This window comes from Lithobates pipiens, unplaced genomic scaffold (genome assembly GCF_037356315.1).
Source record: "Lithobates pipiens isolate NorthernLeopardFrog02 unplaced genomic scaffold, aLitPip1_a1.2 Scaffold_8, whole genome shotgun sequence".
Lineage (NCBI taxonomy): Eukaryota > Metazoa > Chordata > Amphibia > Anura > Ranidae > Lithobates > Lithobates pipiens.
The window spans coordinates 584,195,355-584,215,257 of NW_027507903.1; the positions used below are offsets into that span (position 1 = coordinate 584,195,355).

Sequence of the window (19,903 nt, forward strand, 5' to 3'; positions counted from 1 at the left end):
ACTAAAATAAATAAAAGTAAGTGCTCAAAAAATAAACTGTGTATAGTATATGTAATTGTGCTTAAATGAAGTAAGTATCAAAAGGTGCATATAGCAAGTACCGGAGTATGGTGAATATCTAAAGCAGGCTTTCTCAACCTTTTAACCTTAGAGGAACCCTAAAAATTATTTTCAGGTCTTGAGGAACCCTTACTAAAACCAATTTATCAGGGGTCAATAGGAACAATGCCCATGATACTGGAGGCCAAAAGGAAGAATGTCCCCCTTAAAGTGGTGCTCAGAATGCCCCTCTTAAAGACAGCTAAAAAGATATTTGGTGTTATGCTGCTGGCTTTGCTAAGTGATGCTGAATCTTGAACTCTGTAGGCACCATCAAAAAGGTGGTTCATCAGCCAAAGCTTAAGGAACCCCTTGCAACCTCTGGAGGAACCCCAGAGTTCCACAGAACCCTGGTTGAGAATGGCTGATCTAAAGTATAAGAGTAATGGAACACAGCAGGCCACAGCTGTGTGTCCTCAGTGAAGAGTGAGATTGAAATCCAAGCCATGCCTGACCTCCAATTTAACCCCGGAAGAGCCCAGGAGGCTCCGCCCCCAGCACCATGTGTGGATGGCTGATATGTGAATGCAGGAGGTGCCCACCGTCATAGGGAGGCACGCAGATGCGGACACATCCCCAAGCCATCGGATGATGTAGTGCGTCCAGCTGCACCGACGTCTGTGCAATCACAGACGCCACGCCTCTGGCGTCTGAACATGGCGCCGAGGTATAGGTGTCCCCATCTGCCCAAAAGCAGATGGGGACAGTGGGAGACACAAAAAGCCTCCCTTTGTACACATCACAGCTCCCATTGTGAGACAAAAAAACGCTAACGCCAACCAAAGAATCACAAAAAGAGCCAGGATGTAGAACAATACTGGGATAAAAAATGTGTTGGAGAATGAGTAGCTAGTGTAGCATCAAAGTATCATGGTTGTTTGTACATGTAAATACTGGTGGGGGTTGATTTGATTTACACGGCTGAAGTTGAGAATTGTTGCCAAAAATGTAGGGGACTAAGGTGCCTGTGCTACCTGTGTGGATGTAAGTGCTGAGCTGTGCTCCTGACACTCTTTATAACTGAAGAAGTGGTTGGCAGAGGCTAAAAACCATTACTGTATAGAACAAGTCCAAGTCGAGCTAAATAAGTTAATACTACTAGTTGTTCTTTTAGGCTATTTTCCATAAAGGCGGTGAGAGGAAGTTTCATGTAGACCTCTAGCTCAAACCTTTTTTATTTATGACATTTTTCCTAATTTTGGCAAAATATGTAAAATATTAGGAAGTGTTTCTTTTTGTTTTTTTACTGGTGGCTATTATCAGAAGACTAGAGTAAATCTTATACAGTAGTACCTTGTATTACGAACATAACTTGTTTCAGAAGAATGCTTGTAATCCAAAGCACTCGGAGACACTCGGAAACGGAGCGTCTCCAACTGCACATCCCAGAGGCTTGAATCCTACTCGTCTTGCAAGACAACGCTCGCAAACCGAGTCAGGATTTAAAAAAAATAGCTCGTAGTGCGAAACGCTCATCGCGGACACCTGATCATCAGACATCTATCAAACGGGAGGAGGGGGGGATTTCTTCTCCCTTCCACTTGCGTTTCCGGGACAGGATGTGAGAGAAGGTCTCCCCAATATGCACATAGACAGCAAATTAAGAAGACCTTCTTCTGTTCGGACCTTTCTCCATTCTATACAAAACTAGAATAAATGTTTTGGCTGGAGACCTAAAATAGGACATTTTTACTGGGACAAAACGCTTTAAAGGTCATTTGGCGGAATCATTTCAAATCCTTGCATTTCCCACACTGATCAGACAAGGCATGGCCTGACTTTTAAACCGGTAGTAAACCACCGTTGTTGTTTTTTTTTTTTTTTTTTTTAATCTGCAAGGCAAAGTTATAATGTGCTAGTATGCATGGCATACTAGTACATTGTGTAAAAATTGCCTTAAAACAAAGCTCTCCAGCAGCACGCTGCCACCGTTGACATGGCTTCCATCTTCACCCAGTCCTCCTTCCGGGTTGGCGGGGCTCCAGTCCTTTTGATTGGAAGAGCCATGATGACGTCACTCCTGCGCATGCACCGCTGTTCATGACACAGGGCTCTGCAGGAATGGCGCGGTATGCCGTTCCTTCGGAGTGTATGCACCGCTGATGTCACCAGTGGCTTCACAAGTAAATATCTCCTAAGTGGTGCAGGTTTAGGAGATCTTTACTGTACCTATAGGTAAGCCTTATTCTAGACTTGCCTAAAGGTAAAAATCATCCCTGGGAATCTACTCCCACTTTAAAGTAGTTGTAAACTCAATATCCATATTTTTTTTTTTCTTTCAATATATACAGTGTGTAGCAACTTACTGTGCCATGCTTTTCATATCATTGGCACTTCTACCTGTCAAAAGATATAGCCCGTTTTCATCTTTAGTAATGTCACCGGCGCATGCGCAATTCTTCCGTCATTCACGGCATGATCTGGGTGCCATCAATTAAAACTCACCCCCTGCCATCCTATTGTCATCTGCAGCATCGCAGCCCAATATCGCAAGACTGCAGATGCTTGCCCGTCCTTGGAGCTGGAACTAGTTATACAGGGCTATGTTCCTTCCTATAGCAACTGATGAGGAAAACGAGGCTTGGCTACATCTTATTGAGCATACACGACATTACAGGCCAGTGGCAAAGAAAGAGGGCGGAAGTGATACCAAGCTGAGATTGGAAGACAGGAGTTAATGTGGCGCTGGCTTCTGCAGGTATCTGAAAAAAAGTAAGCAAAAAATAGAAGAAAATAACATATTTAGAAGTTTCTGCTAGCGATTTATATTGTAGGGACTTCACCTATTGCCCTAATGTTTATTTACATGCAAGGCGGGTGAGTTTACTTCCACTTTAAAGGGGTTGTAAACCCTCGTGGTTTGTTTCACCTTAATGCACCCTATGCATTAAGGTGAAAAAACATCTGCCAGTGACCGGCCCATCTCTTTTTACTTACCTGAGCCCTGGAACTTGACCTGGCAGGGATGTGCATCTCTTTGCCCAGGGTTCTCTGCACTTGATTGGATAGATTGATAGCGGTGCAGCCATTGGCTCCCGCTGCTGTCATATCCAATGACGCAGTGGGTCATACATTCGGTGGCTATATACACCGAATGATGGACTTGGGAGAGCACTTGCAAGGTAACCCGCTGGGAGAGCGTTTCTCTTAGGGGGTTATCTGACGAAGGGAGGAGCCGCCAAGGGACCCCAGAAGACGGTGTTTGGGGACACTCTGTGCAAAACGAGCTGCACAGTGGAGGTAAGTATGATATGTTTTCTTTGTTGTTTTAAATGATCAAAGCTTTACAATCACTGGCTGGGTTCACACCTATGCGAATTGGATGTGGGTTTCACCGTATCCTATTTGCAAGACAGGAGATTGTGACTGACTATCTATGGAGCCGGTCCAGATATCTCTGTTGCGGCTTGCTCAGGAACGTTGAGCATCTTTGTCTCCGTTTCAGGGACAAATTCAGGCAAAATAGGGACACACCGGACCCCTGCTGAGAGCCACATTAGTCGGAGGTGTGAACCTATTATAATAATTATTATTATTACGTTTTTTGGAGCCTGTAAAGCATTACACCAGAGATCAGCAGATTGCTGGTGCCATGCAGGTCTCCTTCAGATCTGTGAGTATATCTGTGTGCTGCACGTCCTGTACAGGCAGGCAGATACACTGACATCAAGAAGAAATCAGAAGGTAGTTCATTGAGAACTGTAAGCCGACAGCAGCCAAGGATGTCGGGGCTTGTAGTTCACTCTCACATGGCCACGCTGATTTTAAAAAGTGACAGCTAGTAGAGGAAACTTCTCCCCATACTACTGCCACAGGGAAGGAGGGTAGCAGGCAATGGCTGCAGCGTTGGGATCATGTTCCCAAAGGTAAACTTATCCTTTAAGAATCTCTTCCATGACACTGGAGGGGAGTACTATCTGTTACACTTTATCTATATTAAGATCTGTGCCGATGGGATGTCCTATTGATCAGCGTAGCTTTGGGAAAACATGAAAATCTTGCCGTATGGAATTCATCAAGTAGGCCTTAAGAGAATTGTGCAATCTTTTAATAAAGATTGTGATTGGATCACGGCAGGTATTAAGACTGACCTGTATAAATGCTTTTATTTTTTCTCTCTTTTCAAATAATAAACATGGGCTCATTCCCATGTGCTTTAATCTCTGAAGAGTGATCCATGTTCCGATTGCACTTTGGAGAGCATTTGGTAAGCTGCGAGGAGGCGTTGCATCGCCTCCTCACAGCTTGCATTAACCCCTTGAACCCCACATAAGTGGGCCGCAGGGTGCTTACAAAGCGGCTCTATCCACTTGAATGGGTTGTGCTCAATGGGCGCTATGCCTGCTAAAAGCAACAGGGGTGTAATTCCTGCCGCATCCACAAGCAAAATGCTGTGGCATGTTTACACCCCTGGCTGCAGCTAAAGTGAAGCAGTAAAAACGCTTTTTACTTTTTACGTATTTTACCGTTCTTCAACTGCTAGTGTGAATGAGCCCTTGGTCAAGTTTTTGAGCACTTCTACTCTGGAGGGGCTGCATAGTCCCGGTCGCTGTATGCAAATAAGGTGGACTTCAGGAGGGTTGGCTTTGTGGTGCTTCTGGGGCATGGAACAAATGCCTTCAGCTCTACAGCAAGCAAGGTCTTCCTGGAAGAAATGTGAGGCTCAGGTCAAGCTTATAGCAACTCCTCCTCACAGGTAGAGGAGTGCATGAAGAGAAATCGAGATTACCTAGAATATGAAGCACACTAGTTATCATATATGTCACTGTGAGAAGATGTTCATCGGTGAGATTACACATTAGCTGAGACAGGTGGTGGTGCAGATTCATTATCAGCATCCCGTGTCCTCAGTGTCTGTCCCCAGTCTAGTGACTCCAGTGCACCCCCCGGTCATCTAGCGACTCCAGTGCACCCCCGGTCATCTAGTGACTCCAGTGCGCCCCCCCCCGGTCATCTAGTGACTCCAGTGCACCCCCTCCGGGTCATCTAGCGACTCCAGTGCACCCTCCCGGTCATCTAGCAACTCCAGTGCACCCCCCGGTCATCTAGCGACTCCAGTGTGCCCCCGGTCATCTAGTGACTCCAGTGCACCCTCCCGGTCATCTAGCAACTCCAGTGCACCCCCCCGGTCATCTAGGGACTCCAGTGTGCCCCCGGTCATCTAGTGACTCCAGTGCGCCCCCCCCCGGTCATCTAGTGATTCCAGTGCGCCCCCGGTCATATAGTGACTCCAGTGTGCCCCCTGGTCATCTAGTGACTCCAGTGCGCCCCCCCCCTGTCATCTAGCAACTCCAGTGCACCCTCCCGGTCATCTAGCAACTCCAGTGCACCCCCCGGTCATCTAGCGACTCCAGTGTGCCCCCGGTCATCTAGTGACTCCAGTGCACCCTCCTGGTCATCTAGCAACTCCAGTGCACCCCCCGGTCATCTAGCGACTCCAGTGCACCCCCCGGTCATCTAGCGACTCCAGTGCGCCCCCCCGATCATCTAGCGACTCCAGTGCACCCCCCGGTCATCTAGCGACTCCAGTGCACCCTCCCGGTCATCTAGCAACTCCAGTGCACCCCCCGGTCATCTAGCGACTCCAGTGTGCCCCCGGTCATCTAGTGACTCCAGTGCACCCTCCCGGTCATCTAGCGACTCCAGTGCACCCCCCGGTCATCTAGCGACTCCAGTGTGCCCCCGGTCATCTAGTGACTCCAGTGTGCCCCCGGTCATCTAGTGACTTCAGTGCGCCCCCCGGTCATCTAGTGACTCCAGTGCGCCCCCCGGTCATCTAGCGACTCCAGTGCACCCCCCGGTCATCTAGCGACTCCAGTGCACCCCCCGGTCATCTAGCGACTCCAGTGCGCCCCCCCGGTCATCTAGTGACTCCAGTGCACCCCCCCCCAGTCATCTAGGGACTCCAGTGCACCCTCCCGGTCATCTAGCAACTCCAGTGCACCCCCGGTCATCTAGCGACTCCAGTGCACCCCCCGGTCATCTAGCGACTCCAGTGCGCCCCCCCCCCCGGTCATCTAGTGACTCCAGTGCACCCTCCTGGTCATCTAGCGACTCCAGTGCACCCTCCTGGTCATCTAGCAACTCCAGTGCACCCCCTGGTCATCTAGCGACTCCAGTGTGCCCACGGTCATCTAGTGACTCCAGTGCACCCTCCCGGTCATCTAGCAACTCCAGTGCACCCCCCGGTCATCTAGCGACTCTAGTGTGCCCCCCGGTCATCTAGTGATTCCAGTGCGCCCCCCCCCCCGGTCATCTAGTGACTCCAGTGTGCCCCCCGGTCATCTAGTGACTCCAGTGTGCCCCCCGGTCATCTAGTGACTCCAGTGCGCCCCCCCTGGTCATCTAGTGACTCCAGTGCGTCCCTGGGTCATCTAGCGACCTAATTGCTCCCCGGGTTATCTAATGACTCCAGTGCCCCCCCCCCCCATTGGGTCATCTAGTGACTCCAGTGCCCCTCCCTCCAGGTCATCTAGTGATTCCAGTGCGCCCCGGGTTATCTAATGACTCCAGTGCCCCCCCCCCCCCCATTGGGTCATCTAGTGACTCCAGTGCCCCTCCCTCCGGGTCATCTAGTGATTCCAGTGCCCCCCCCCCAGGTCATCTAGTGACTCCAGTGTGTGTTCCCCAGTCATCTAATGACTTCAGTGCACCCCCCCTGTTCATCTAGTGACTCCAATGCACCCCCCTCCCAGTCATCTAGTGAATTCAGTGTGCCCCCAGGTCATCTAGTCGGTTCAGTGCGTCCCTGGGTCATCTAGCAACCTAACTGCGCCCCGGGTTATCTAATGGCTCCAGTGCCCCCCCCCCCCCGGGTCATCTAGTGACTCCAGTGCCCCCCCCTCGGGTCATCTAGTGACACCAATGCCCCTCCCTCTGGGTCATCTAGTGATTCCAGTGCCCCCCCCTTCCGGGTCATCTAGTGACTCCAGTGTGCCCTCCCCGGGTCATCTAGTGACTCCAGTGTGCCCCCCGGGTCATCTAGTGACTCAAGGTTGCCCTCCCTGGGTCATCTAGTGACTCCAGTGTGCCCTCCCCGGGTCATCTAGTGAATCCAGTGTGCCGGGTTATCTAGTCACTACAGTACAGCCCGTGTCATATAGTGACTCCAGTGCACCCCCCCCCCGTCATCTAGTGAATACAGTGTGCCCCTGGGTCATCTAGTCACTCCAGTACACCCCGTGCCATCTAGTGATTCCAGTGCACCCCGTGCCATCTAGTGATTCCAGTGCACCCCGTGTCATTCAGTAACTCCAATGCTCCCCTGGGTCATCTAGTGAGTCCAGTTTGCCCCCTATGTCATCCAGTGATTACAAGTGCACCCTGCGACTCCACTGCACCCCATGTCATCTAGTGCACCCTGTGGCTCTGTGCAGTCTTGGATTTGTTTCTGCATCATCTGCACACTTTCCCTCGGTGGATCAGGGCCACTGTCCTCCACATATCCTACAATACAATGTCAACATCCAGCAAACTATGGAGAGGCCCCTGCATGGCAATGTGTGAACCAGGGAATGCAAGCCTGAGATCCACCTTGGAAGGAAGCCAAAGATTACATGTTGCATTGAGTTCAAGGACTTCACTTCAGACCTGAAATCCAAAGTATGAAAGGGATGGGCTAAGGACAGTCAAGCTAGGTGTGTGTGTGTGTAGATTTCAGTTTGAGCTATAGTACTCTGTCAACACATAAAGATAGCCCTGTGAAGAGGATCATTTTGGAATAAAGGTTCTACATAAATAAAAGTTGATCAATGCAAGCACCCCTGTCAGGGGTAAATGGTTTGTGTTATCCCTGTAACTGATACACTCTGCTGGAAAGCATGTTCTTTTGGAAAACAGACTTACTGCCCAGATCACCAGATGAAAATAGAAGAAAGAAAGCCTAAAAAAGAAAACAAATGCAGCCATCACATCTAAGAACTGCTAAGCTGCAGTAAAAAAAGTTGTGAAAAAAAATGTTTGCTTTTGGGTTTAATTCTGCTTTTAAAGCTTCTATTTCTTATTTTTCAAAATTGCTACAGACAATCGGAATTTCCGATCGGAACTTTTTCCGTCGGAAAAATAAAGAACCTGCTCTCATTCTTTTGCTGGCGGAAATTCCGCCAGCAAAAGTCCGATGGAGCATACACACGGTAGGAATAGCGACCAAAAGCTCTCATCTGACTTTTGCTGGTGGAATTTCCGACGGTGTGTACGGAGCTTTAGTACTGATCACAAAAAACAAAGAACAAATCTAAAATAACTACTACACATTACTTAAAAAAGTAGCGAGTGAAATAAGCACACTACTATTTCTAACCAGTTCTTCTGAAAAAGCCAGTTGCCTGGATGTCACGCTGATCCTCTGGGCCACTGATCTATAACAAATTTGTAGACTGGGAGCTCAGTGCCTCTGAAGTCAGAGGGAGCCAGGCGACCTACATTGTTGCAATTAGAATTGCTGTGGAACACCATCAAAGGTCTGCAGGCCAGATAAGACTTCCAAATCAATGACAGGCAAACCGCTAAATACACGGATGAAATACATAGAACTGTTTTACCTGCCAAAGGATTTGTATTTCTGTCCATCCAGTCCTGACATTTAACCACTTGCTGACTAGACGTGCACTGCCGAAAAATGTGTTTGTTTTGTTTTTCTTACTTTTTTTGGGTCATTTGTTATGATTGCAATTCGTAAATCCAAAAAAAAGAAAGAAAATCCGAAAATTTTAAAGAATAACTAATAATAAACTATTAAAATTATAGGTATTGGAATTTCCTTTCAAATTTGGCTATTAGAGAACGTAACGAATATGAATTTATCTGAAGTTACAAATTATCTGAAATAACGAATCTAAACAAATGGAATGGAACAAATTAATAATAAATATTAATAATAATAATAATAATAAAAAGATGTATTATTATTGTTATTTATTATTATTCATTTGTTATGTTCAATTTGTTTAGATACAGCATTCGTTATTTCAGATAATGTGTAACTTCGGATGAATTCATATATATTTTTTTTTGTTGGTGCCGTGACCCGGATACTAAGAATTCGTATTCTTTACGTTCACTAATAGCCAAATTTAAAAGGAAATTCCAATACCTATAATTTTAATAGTTAGTAATAGTTACGTTATTATTGGTTAGTTCTTTTTTACGATTTTCGAATAATCAGAAAAATTCATTATACAGGTTTTTGTTAATTTGCATATTTCCGAATTAACTAATTTGTTGAAACTCATTAAAAATCAAATTCAGAAAGAAGAAACGAATTGCACATGTCTATTGCTGACCGGCCCATAGTAAAAATACGTCATTACTTTGACGTTAAATAGGGGTGTTATGGCAGAAACTAGCTGCCATAACCCTGGTATGGGTTTTTTTTTTTTTTTAACTATGGGCGATTCTGCGTGAGATAAAGGTGGTCCTGTGGGCGCATTCACCATGGGATCAGTTAGGGTGCCCCCCTCCGATGTGCCCGTTTGCTGGCCAGGAAGCCGAGGAAGGACAAGATGGCCCACACTCGTCTCTATGCCCTTGGAGGACCGGAGTGACCTCTGAGGTCACATCCGGTTTTTGGGCCAAAACTAATTTTTTTTTTTTAAAGTAAAGATGCAAAAAAAAAATATTTTTTTTCTTTTAAAGGTAAATAAGAAATTTGAGATCTTTTTGACCCCAGATCTCTTAATAAAGAGGACCTGTCATGCTTATTTCTATTACGTAGGGATGTTTACATTCCTTGTAATAGGAATAAAAGTGATTAAAATAAAATAAATTGACAGTGTAAAAATAAATAGTAAAATAACTAAAATAAAAAAAAATGTAAAGCGATCCGTCCCGCCGTGCTCGTGCGCAAAAGCAAACACATACATTAGTAGCGCCCACATATGTAAACAGTGTTCAAACCACACACATGAGGTATCACCGCGATCGTTAGAGTGAGAGCAATAATTCTAGCCTGAGAATTTCTCTGTAACTCTAAACTGGTAACCTGTAAACATTTTTAAAATGTCACCTATGGAGATTTTTAAGTACTGTAGTCTGTCACTATTCCACGAGTGTGCGCAATTTTAAAGCGTGACATGTTAGGTATGTATTTATTCAGCATAACATCATCTTTTATATTATACAAAAAATTGGGGTAACTTTTGTATGTATTATTTTTGTTTAATTCATTACAATTTATTTTTTTACCAAAAAATAAAATAAAAAATTGGGTTTAAAAGACCACTGCGCAAATACTGTGTGACATAAAATATTGTAACAATCACCATTTTATTCTCTAGGGTCTCTGCTAAATAAATATATATATATATATATATATATATAGAAAATGTTTGGGTGTTCTAATGCCACGTACTCACGATCGGAAAATCGGACAGCAAAAGACCTATGAATGAGAGCTTTTGGTCGGAAAATGCACTCCCCTATCAGCATGCTCCTTGCACTGCAACCCACCTGATTGGCTCTATGTGCTGCTTCTCCCTCCCCCTTTCTGTGCCCCGCTGTATAGAAGAATTCAGAAGGCTGACACAAGGTCCCATTCAGGTACTTTTGCACTGTTTGTATTTACTATATAAATGTAATGATTATAGTAATCATTGTATTATTGTGTTTTTTTATGTGTGTGTGGAGTTCAGCTTCCATACTATGACTATCTGGTGATATATAGTCCAAATAAAACCAAGAGCTGTCCCCCCATTGTCCCTGTAGTGTTAGTATTGATAAAGTTTGCTGGAGTGGTTGTGATGACGTCAGCGCGGGTGTAGCAAGATGGCGACGCCGGCGGCGACCGAGGCTCCCTCCTCGGAGGACGATGAAGACAGCGGCGGGAGGAAGGTGCGGGGCAGGCCCCGGCTCACGGACACGGACCGTGTGCGCCGCCGCCTGGAGTCTCGGAAGAAGTACGACTGCCGCCGGGTGTACCTGGGAGAGGCGCACGGAGCCTGGGTGCAGCGGAGGGAGAAGGGGGCGGAGAGCGGGGGCGGGGCCTGGACTGACGCCAAGCTGGCCGCTCACCTGATGGAGCTGGAGGCGCGAGGAGGGTGAGAGTACCTGAGAGTGTCCCGGCATGCACTGCGAGAGAGACCCATCACTGCCCATCACCCAGTGTGTACACCAAGGGGAGGGGAGGGGAGGGGAGGGGAGGGGAGCCAGATGATACTGGGAATACATCCTGTCCACATCACCATCATCATCATTATGCACCAATTAGTTGGAGATGTGGGTGCCCATTGATTGCAGGCTGATTAATACTGTACAGAGGAAGAATAGAGAATAATATTCTATTCAATACAGAATAATTTATTAAAGTATAATAATCTATAAAATAAAGAATGCTAATCGATATATTAATATTATATATAAAGAAATCCTACATAATAATAATAATCTATGTGATAAAGTTCAATAGTGTATATAATAAAGAATTCATATTATAATAAAGAGTGATCAACTATATAATGAAGTCTAATAATCTACTATACTCTACTACTATAATAATAAATAATAATCCACTGTGTATACTAAAAATTGATAAACTATATAATAAAGAATTATATAGAATGATTCTGATAAACTCTATAATAAGGAATGATAATCTGTATAATAAAGTATGATCTATATAATAAATTATAATCTACCCTATATACAAAAAATTGATAATCTATATAATTAAGAATTATTTTCTATGTAATATTCTATATAATAAAGTATAATAATCTCCTTTATATACTAACGATAGAATATAATTCTTTAGATTATAATAATCTACTTTATATACTATCAATTGTTAATCTAATGAATTATATTCTATCATTCGTTTATAAAGTAGATTATTATACTTTTATTATATAGATTATTATACTTTATTATATAGAATATTACATAGAAAATAATTCTTTATTATATAGATTATCAATTTTTAGCATATACAGTAGATTATAATTTGTATATCTTATCATAATTTATTATACAGATTATTGTTCCTTATTATATAACATATTATACAGATTATCTATTATACAGATTAGCATCTCCCCGTTCTTCCTCCCCGTGAGACGATCGCGGGTATCCCCGCGGATATCGAGTCCGCAGGACCCACGACCCAACTCACGGAGTGGCGCACACGCGATGGCGCGCTGGTGTTCTGCCGAGAAAGGTCCTCCCCATCGGATAGTGTCCCCCTTGTCCTGAGGACAAGGAGACGCTGAAAGTCTCCGAAGTTGAACAGCTGACCATCAGCTGTACACGGCGCCTGCCGACTTAATAGTCACCGCTTTGTAACAGGGCCCCTTGCGGGCTCGCCACACTTCGGGCACGGCCTCGCTGCGCTCAGCGTATTTTTATTCTAACTCTATGTCCACTTGACTTAGTACGCAGGCGCCGTGTAGAGCTGATGATCAGTTGTTCACCTTCGGAGACTTTCGGCATCTCCTTTGTCCTCCGTACTGCGCAAGCGCAGTATAGGGCGGACACTATCCGATGGGGGACAGTATTCGACTAGACACCGGCAAATTCAAAGGGACATACAGGTACGCCCATTTGACCAGCCGTGCCATTCTGCCGACGTACATCGGCGTGCGCCGGTTGGGAACCGGTTAAAGTGTAATTTTTCCCCAAAATATTGCATTTGAACGACTGCTGCGCAAATACAGTGTGACATAAAATATTGCAACAACCAGAATTTTATTCTCTAGGGTCTCTACAAAAATTATATATGTATATTTGGGGGTTCTAATTTTCTAGCAAAAAAAAAAAAATTATTTTAATTTGAAATCAACAAATGCCAGAAAAAGGTTTAGTGTTTAAGTGGTTAAACTTCCCTCATTTCCTCATTTTCACACCAAAATGTATTCCTTTGATCTAAAGGACAAATTGTTACAATGTTTCTACTTAAGTTCCATTGCTAAAGAATGTTGTGATTCTTGGCAGGCTGCCCATTTTTTATTTATTTTTTCCTTTCTTTTGACAGCTGTCAGCTTTAGCAGAGCAGAGAGAATTCTCTGCATAGAAAGAATCGGGAAATACTTTTTTCAAGATCGCAAGGGGAAAAAAATTGCGATAACGATTAATTGTGAAGCTTTAGAGGGGGGTGTTCTATAGTCCTAACATACCTCCCTGTTCTAGTGTGACAACGCTTCCATAGGTACACTACAATGGAGAGAATGTTGTTCCCCTGGGACAGGGAGTTTGTTACTGGTAGGATCACCAGGAGAAAATAAAAGAATATGGGTTCCAATGGCGTAGTTCACACCAGCGCTTTTCCGTTCTAGAAAAAAAAAAAAAGTACAACAGACCACTTTTTTCCTGCACAGAACTGAACTGGAACGCGGTAAAAATGCATGGAAAATGCACTGGCCCCAGTGCAGGGCAACTAATTCACTGACAAACAAATTTAAAGCTCAGTTCCAGCTAACATTTCTTAATATTTTGGACAAGTTTCCGGTAACATTCGGGCCGTCTACATAAATCAAACACATTTTCTTAGGACACAACTACATGGCAGTATTTGGGCTAATTTCGAAATGTCCATGTTATCATTATTCGGTCCAAATGTATTATATGTTGGCATGTGTATGTGTACATAATGTCTGGACAATCCAACTTTATTTACACCTTGTTCTCTTTTCTCTTGTTTTGTATTGCAGGAAGTCATGTGAGGATCGCCAGTCTGACTCGCAGCACAGGAATCGTACGTATTCACTAGCCTGGGCAATTAGGGGGAGTAGTTAAAGAGAAACTCCACCCAAAAGTGTAAGCTCCACTTGTCTGCCTTCTCACCCCCTCCGATGCTACATTTGGCACCTTGTAGGGGGAGCGGGTACCTGGGTTTGACAGGTGCCCGCTCCTACTTCCTGCTGTCGGCCAATTGAGAAAGTGCAGCCTGATTTGCGCATGCGCATTAGGAAACTGGCTGTGAAGCCACAAGGCTTTACTGCCAGTTTCCTTTACCCAAGATGGCAGCACCAGCACCCGAGAGTCGATTCAACAATCAGCTTGGGCGAGGACACCGCGGGATCCCTGGACAGGTAAGAGCCCTAAATTGTACAAGTCAGCAGCTGCAGGATTTGTAGCTGCTAACTTTAATTTTTTTTGGTGGGGGGGCTGGAGCTCCGCTTTAAAGAGGAACTCCAGTTGTTTTAATAAAATAAAAATAAAGCCAGTAGCTACAAATACTGTAGCTGCTGACGTTTAAGCTTGTTTCACACATATGTGAATTGGATGTGTTTTGAGCTGCATCCGATTTGCATGACATGTGAAAGAACATTGATGTTCATTGAAGCTGTTCACATATATATGCGGTGCACCCGCAGTGCAAATTTAAAAAGAGTCCTGTGCGTTTTCTGTGCACTGCGGTGCAGTTCAGGTGCAAATTCCAATCTCATTGAGTTCTATGGGAATGCTTCTGAATCACACATGTTCAGGTTTTTAGCATGGGTTGCTACTACTACTACTACTACTACATTTACAATGTATTGGCCAGCATTGAAATCACAGCTATGACAAAAATCCCATCCTGAGCCTTGCAAATTTGCATAAAAAAAGCAGATGAACCGCTGAAAAAACACTTTATTTATTTTTTATTTTTTACTGGCAGTGAAAACGGACATACAATTTTCATCGGACATGTGTGAACCCAGCCTTAAGAAACAGGCACTTGCCAGTCAAGGCATCCAGCGCTGTCATCACCCCGGGCCGGGTTTTCCCCGGTCTTTTCATTACACTTTTAAGTGAAGGTCTGCTTTAAACACTTCAATACCTTAGGGCGTTATATGATGTCCTTGACATTGAGTGGGGATATCTGAATGATGCCTGCAGCTACAGGCATCATTCAGATATCATTTGTCAAGCCGGCGATTCTGTGCACAATAAAAATGATCATATCAGCAGTTCCGCCTCTTGATCATTCTTATAGGGGACTGAAGGGGACGCCCCCCTCCCACCACCATCCAGTGCTTCTCAGGGCTCTCTTGTGCCATTGTGGACCCGGAGAAAGAATCGGCCGGTGCTGGATGACGACAATAGATATTTCCGGTGACCAGATGGTCACCTGTCATCTCTATGACAGTCGGAGGCACGTCCGGGTTCCCGTAAGTAAACAAAGCCGCAATCACGGCTGTCTGCATAAGATCGGTGAATTTTTTTTTTTTTTCGATCTCATGCTTTCCAGCCTGGAGGAGAGATGTGGGGTCTTATTGACCCCACATCTCTCCATAAAGAGGACCTGTCACAATAGATTCCTATTACAAGGGATGTTTACATTCCCTAGGGTGTCTGCTAAAAAAAAACACATATATATATATATATATATATATATATATATATATATATATATATATATATATATATATATATATATATAATGTTTTGGGGTTCTGAATAATTTTCTAGCAAACGATGATTTTTACATGTAGGAGAGAAGTGCCAGAATAGGCCCGGTATTGAAGTGGTTAAAAAGCTTGGATTCTATCTGCTTCCATTTACATAGATTTGCAGTGGATGTGGCACGCAGAGCTCCTGATCACATTGCCACATTTGCTATAATTTGAGGGTACCCAGGACAGATTTTTAATAGAGTCCTATTAACTACTTCAGCTCTTGTACTTGTACACCTCTTATGGTTTTTTAAATTTAAACTATAGGTCTGTGTATTTGGCGATAGCTTTGCCATCACTCAAACTATAACTAAAGGCAAAACTTTTATTTTTTCAGTTTTGGATGGAGTGGAAAGGGATTAGAACATCTGTCAGGTGTTTATTGCTGCTTTTGCTCCCGTTAGGGAGATTGGCCCTTTCTATTTGTCTTGTTTACAGTTATCATTGAATGTGAAAGAAAATCCCAAATTTTGGGTTGTCTTCATAGTGGGGATATCTTCCAGTGGGGAAAACCAGGGATTCTGGTGACAACCAGGGATTCTCTCACTTTGGAGGGTATTCCTCTCATTTCTTGTTTTGGCTATGGGACAGGAAGTGAAAGGAAATCTACCAAAAGATACACAGATGGAAAAAACTGATGGGAATGACAGCGATATTGTTCGATGCGTTATTTCATTGTATTTACTATTTCATTGATATGTAGATCAGTGGTGTGATCTGCATATGACATCAGGGCAGGTGCTTCCACTAGGCAGCCACCTAGGGTTCTCTGCTGCCTAAGGGGCACAGCCACGGCCCGCTGACTTCCAAATTAGCATGGCTGGGGAACATGGGAAAAACGAGGTGGAGGATGGGAAGGCGGAGGCACCAGGCACAACTGAGGAAGCAGAGGATGCGCCAGACATGAGGTGGTGGAGGCGCTGGGCATGAGGTCAGTGGAGGAGTTGGTGGGAACAACTGAGGAGGCGGAGGAGTCACCAGGCATGAGGTTGGCTGAGGAAGCGGTGGGCACAACTGAGGAGGCGCCGGCCATGAGATCAGAAGAGGAAGCGGTGGGAACAATTGAGGCGGAGGAGGCGCTGGGCATGAGGTCAGTGGAGGAGGTGGTGGGAACAACTGAGGAGGCGTCACCAGGCATGAGGTTGGCGGAGGAAGCGGTGGGCACAACTGAGGAGGCGCCGGCCATGAGATCAGCAGAGGAAGCGGTGGGAACAATTGAGGCGGAGGAGGCGCTGGGCATGAGGTCAGTGGAGGAGGTGGTGGGCACAACTGAGGAGGTGCCAGGCATGAGGTCGGCAAAGGTGGTGGTGGGAACAACCGAGGAGGCGGCGGGCATGATGTCAGCATAGAGGAGGAGGCGGCGGACACAACTGAGGAGGCCGAGGGCATGAGGTCATCGGAGGAGGCCGTGGGCACAACTGAGGAGGCGCTGGGCATGAGGTTCTGGGAGAAGGTGGTGGGAACAACAGAGGAGGCGCTGGGCATGAGGTCATTGCTGAGGAGGAGGAGGCGGCGGGCACAACTGAGGAGGCAGAGAAGTCGCCGGGCATGAGGTCAGCGCAGAAGAGGAGGCAGCGGGCACAACTGAGGTGGAGATGTAGCTGCAGTTCAGTGAGTCCACTCTCTGATCCTGCATGAACCTAAGTAAGACTAAGGGGGGGTTTGAGTGTCAGTCTTGCCTAGGGCACGGAATAGGTAAGCACCGGCCATGACATCACGTAAAGCATAAATCCAGGAATGATCTTTTTCCCATGCTTACATTGGTCCAGCTTGGCTCGATGTATGTATCCATATCTGATATCCAGGGGGGCCGCTGGAAATGCCCACTTTTTTTAATTTTTTTAGACCAAGTGTGATTTCTGCAAGTAAAAGAAAAAAAAATGGTCCTGTAAGAACTCCAGTGTGCTTGTAATATGCTGTGCACAGCCTTCCCAGTTCCCTTCTGTGGACCACAGACCCCTCCTCTCCTCCAATGGTATGGAGAGAGATGTTCTGTAGTCCTGACACACTTCCTGTCTTCCTGCCCCTCCATGATTACAGTATAGGTATAGGGAGTGAACATGGTCACCAGGTGAAAGTAAAGGAAAAATTACCTGAAATAAGAAACCTAATGCAGCCACCACATCTGAGGACAGGTAAAATGCAATAACTAAACTGTTTGTTTTTGGAATTAGATAAGTTTAATGTCAGTATAGTTGTATAAGCTGCTGCCAGACAGGTGATAAGTAACAGATTCTCCATCTTTTGTCAGCAGGACAGCGAGGCTGTGTGAACAATCTGCTCAGTTTGGTGACCTGGTACTGTGATCACAAGAGCCACTGCCCTCACGAGCCTGGCCTGTCGGAGCTCAACGCTAGTGATGTTCTGTATACCACGGCTGTGTGGCAGTGCCAGGCAGGACACCACTTTTACCAGGAATTGCGATGTCCATTGAAGGCCCTAAACCAAATGGGTAAGGTAGACTTTACTGCAACTGTCATTTAAATGCAATATGTTAAAATGATTGTAAACGCTCTCCTTGTAAAACAACCCATTCAGTTTAAAATAGAAATGAAAACCATTGGTATATAAATATTAAAAATGTTTCATTTTCTATAAGTGATCACATTCCTTCTGTTCTCAGCTGCATTAGAGCTGGGGGGAGGAGAAGCAACAGGACACTGAGCTTCCCAGTTATTGCTGCAGTCAGGACAAGTCTTATTATTGGAGGAGAACAGGCTGATTCCCGGCACAACTAGAGAACTGACCATGCTGTGTTCTCCAGCTTAGTGTGGTCAGTTTTCGACAGGGTGGATTTGATTTAAATCAAGTCAATTTAAATTACTAGTAAAAAGGCTTGATTTGAATCAACTCGATTTAAATCTTAATTTTTAAAGAGTAACTGTCATCTCTGTCCGGCAGTGGCTCCTCCTCTGACCCGCTGTTGACTCACGACAGTCCCGTTCACTTAAATGGGACGGCTGGTGATGGGGCAGTGACACAACAAGGTGAGGGATGTGGAGACAGCAGGTGAGTGGATGCCCGCTAACAGACGCTGCCATGATGGATCTGAAATGACAGGTGCTCTTAAATATATGGACTCCTAGCTGGTAGTTAGAATCTTGAATATATGCAAACAAAATGAAGGTTTCCTATTTAGAATAATAAGCTGCCAGGTTTGTAAAACAGCGATATCAGAACTGATTTAATCTTACACTTTGTAGTGTACACACAGTAGATTTGTAAAACAATGAAAAAAAAGGAATATTCCTGAACGTTGGTTTATCTCATGGTTACTGTGAAATTGTGTGAATGCATCAATGCAGTGCATGTTATCTCAGCTTGCAGAGCTTGGATTCATTGAATGAGTTTACCAAATATGTAAATATTGCTACAGAATATACAGCCTCATGTTACATAACTAAGCTCCATTTCATGTTGAATAAACTAAATTATTAATGTATCTTAACCACTTGTCGACCAGCCGCTCCAGTTTTACTGCGGTAGAATGGCACGACTGGGGGCGAAACTACGTTATGTTATGTCACTTCACCCTGTGGCCACTAGGCCGCTGCTCTCCCCTGGAGCCAATGGCAGTGCCCGGCGGGCGCGATGACCGCCGGGCTCCCTCGATCGCTTGTGACACACCGAGATCCCGGTTCTCTGAAGGGAGAAGAGACTGATCGTGTGTTCATACAAAGTATGAACAGCGATCTGTCATCTCCCCTAGTCAGGCCCATCGCCCCTACAGTTAGAACACAGAGAAGGAACACAGTTAACCCCTTGATTGCCCCTAGTGTTAACCCTTTCCCTGCCAGTGACATTTTTACAGTAATCAGTGCATTTTTATAGCACTGATCGCTGTATAAATCCAGTGGTCCCAAAAATGTGTCAAGTGTCTGCCATAATATCGCAGTCCCGATAAAAATCGCAGATCGCCGCCATTACTAGTAAAAATAATAAAAATGCTATAAATCTATCCCCTATTTTGTAGACGCTATTGCGCAAACCAATCAATATACGCTTATTGCGATTTTTATTACCAAAAATGTGTAAAAGAATACGTATCGGCCTAAACTGAGAAAAAATTATTATTTTTTTTTTTAAATGGGGATATTTATTATAGCAAAAAGTACAAAATATTGTGTTTTTTTTTTTTTTTTTTTTTTTTTCAAAATTGGCCCTCTTTTTTTGTTTATAGCGCAAAAAATAAAAACTGCAGAGATGATCAAATACCACCAAAAGAAATCTCTGTGGGGAAAAAAAGATGTCAATTTTGTTTGGGTACAGCGTCGCATGACCGGGCACTTGTCAGTTAAAGCGACGCAGTGCCGAATCCCAAAAAATGGCCTGGTCATTCAGCAGTCAAATCTTCTGGGACTGATGCGGTTAAATAGAAAACTATCTTTAGATCGATTTTTACTCGAAAGGCATTTTATAAAAAAAAAAAAAAATGATTA

General features: G+C 44.7%; 1 protein-coding gene across 3 annotated transcripts in view; it reads left to right on the forward strand.

Moving 5' to 3' along the window:
• Positions 1–10,840: 10,840 nt before the first annotated feature.
• ZNF653 (zinc finger protein 653) overlaps positions 10,841–19,903 on the forward strand; it is a 38,088-nt gene continuing 29,025 nt past the window's right edge. For 2 of the 3 annotated variants that reach the window (XR_013270424.1, XM_077470344.1), the window contains exons 1-3: positions 10,841–11,132; positions 13,737–13,780; positions 17,716–17,916. Coding sequence is in view for 2 of the 3 variants with exons in the window: in XM_077470344.1 (XP_077326470.1) it covers positions 10,861–11,132; positions 13,737–13,780; positions 17,716–17,916 (517 nt within the window). In the remaining variant the exon portion in view is untranslated. The remainder of the gene's footprint in view (positions 11,133–13,736; positions 13,781–17,715; positions 17,917–19,903) is intronic. The other variant, XM_077470345.1, reaches the window with a different exon arrangement.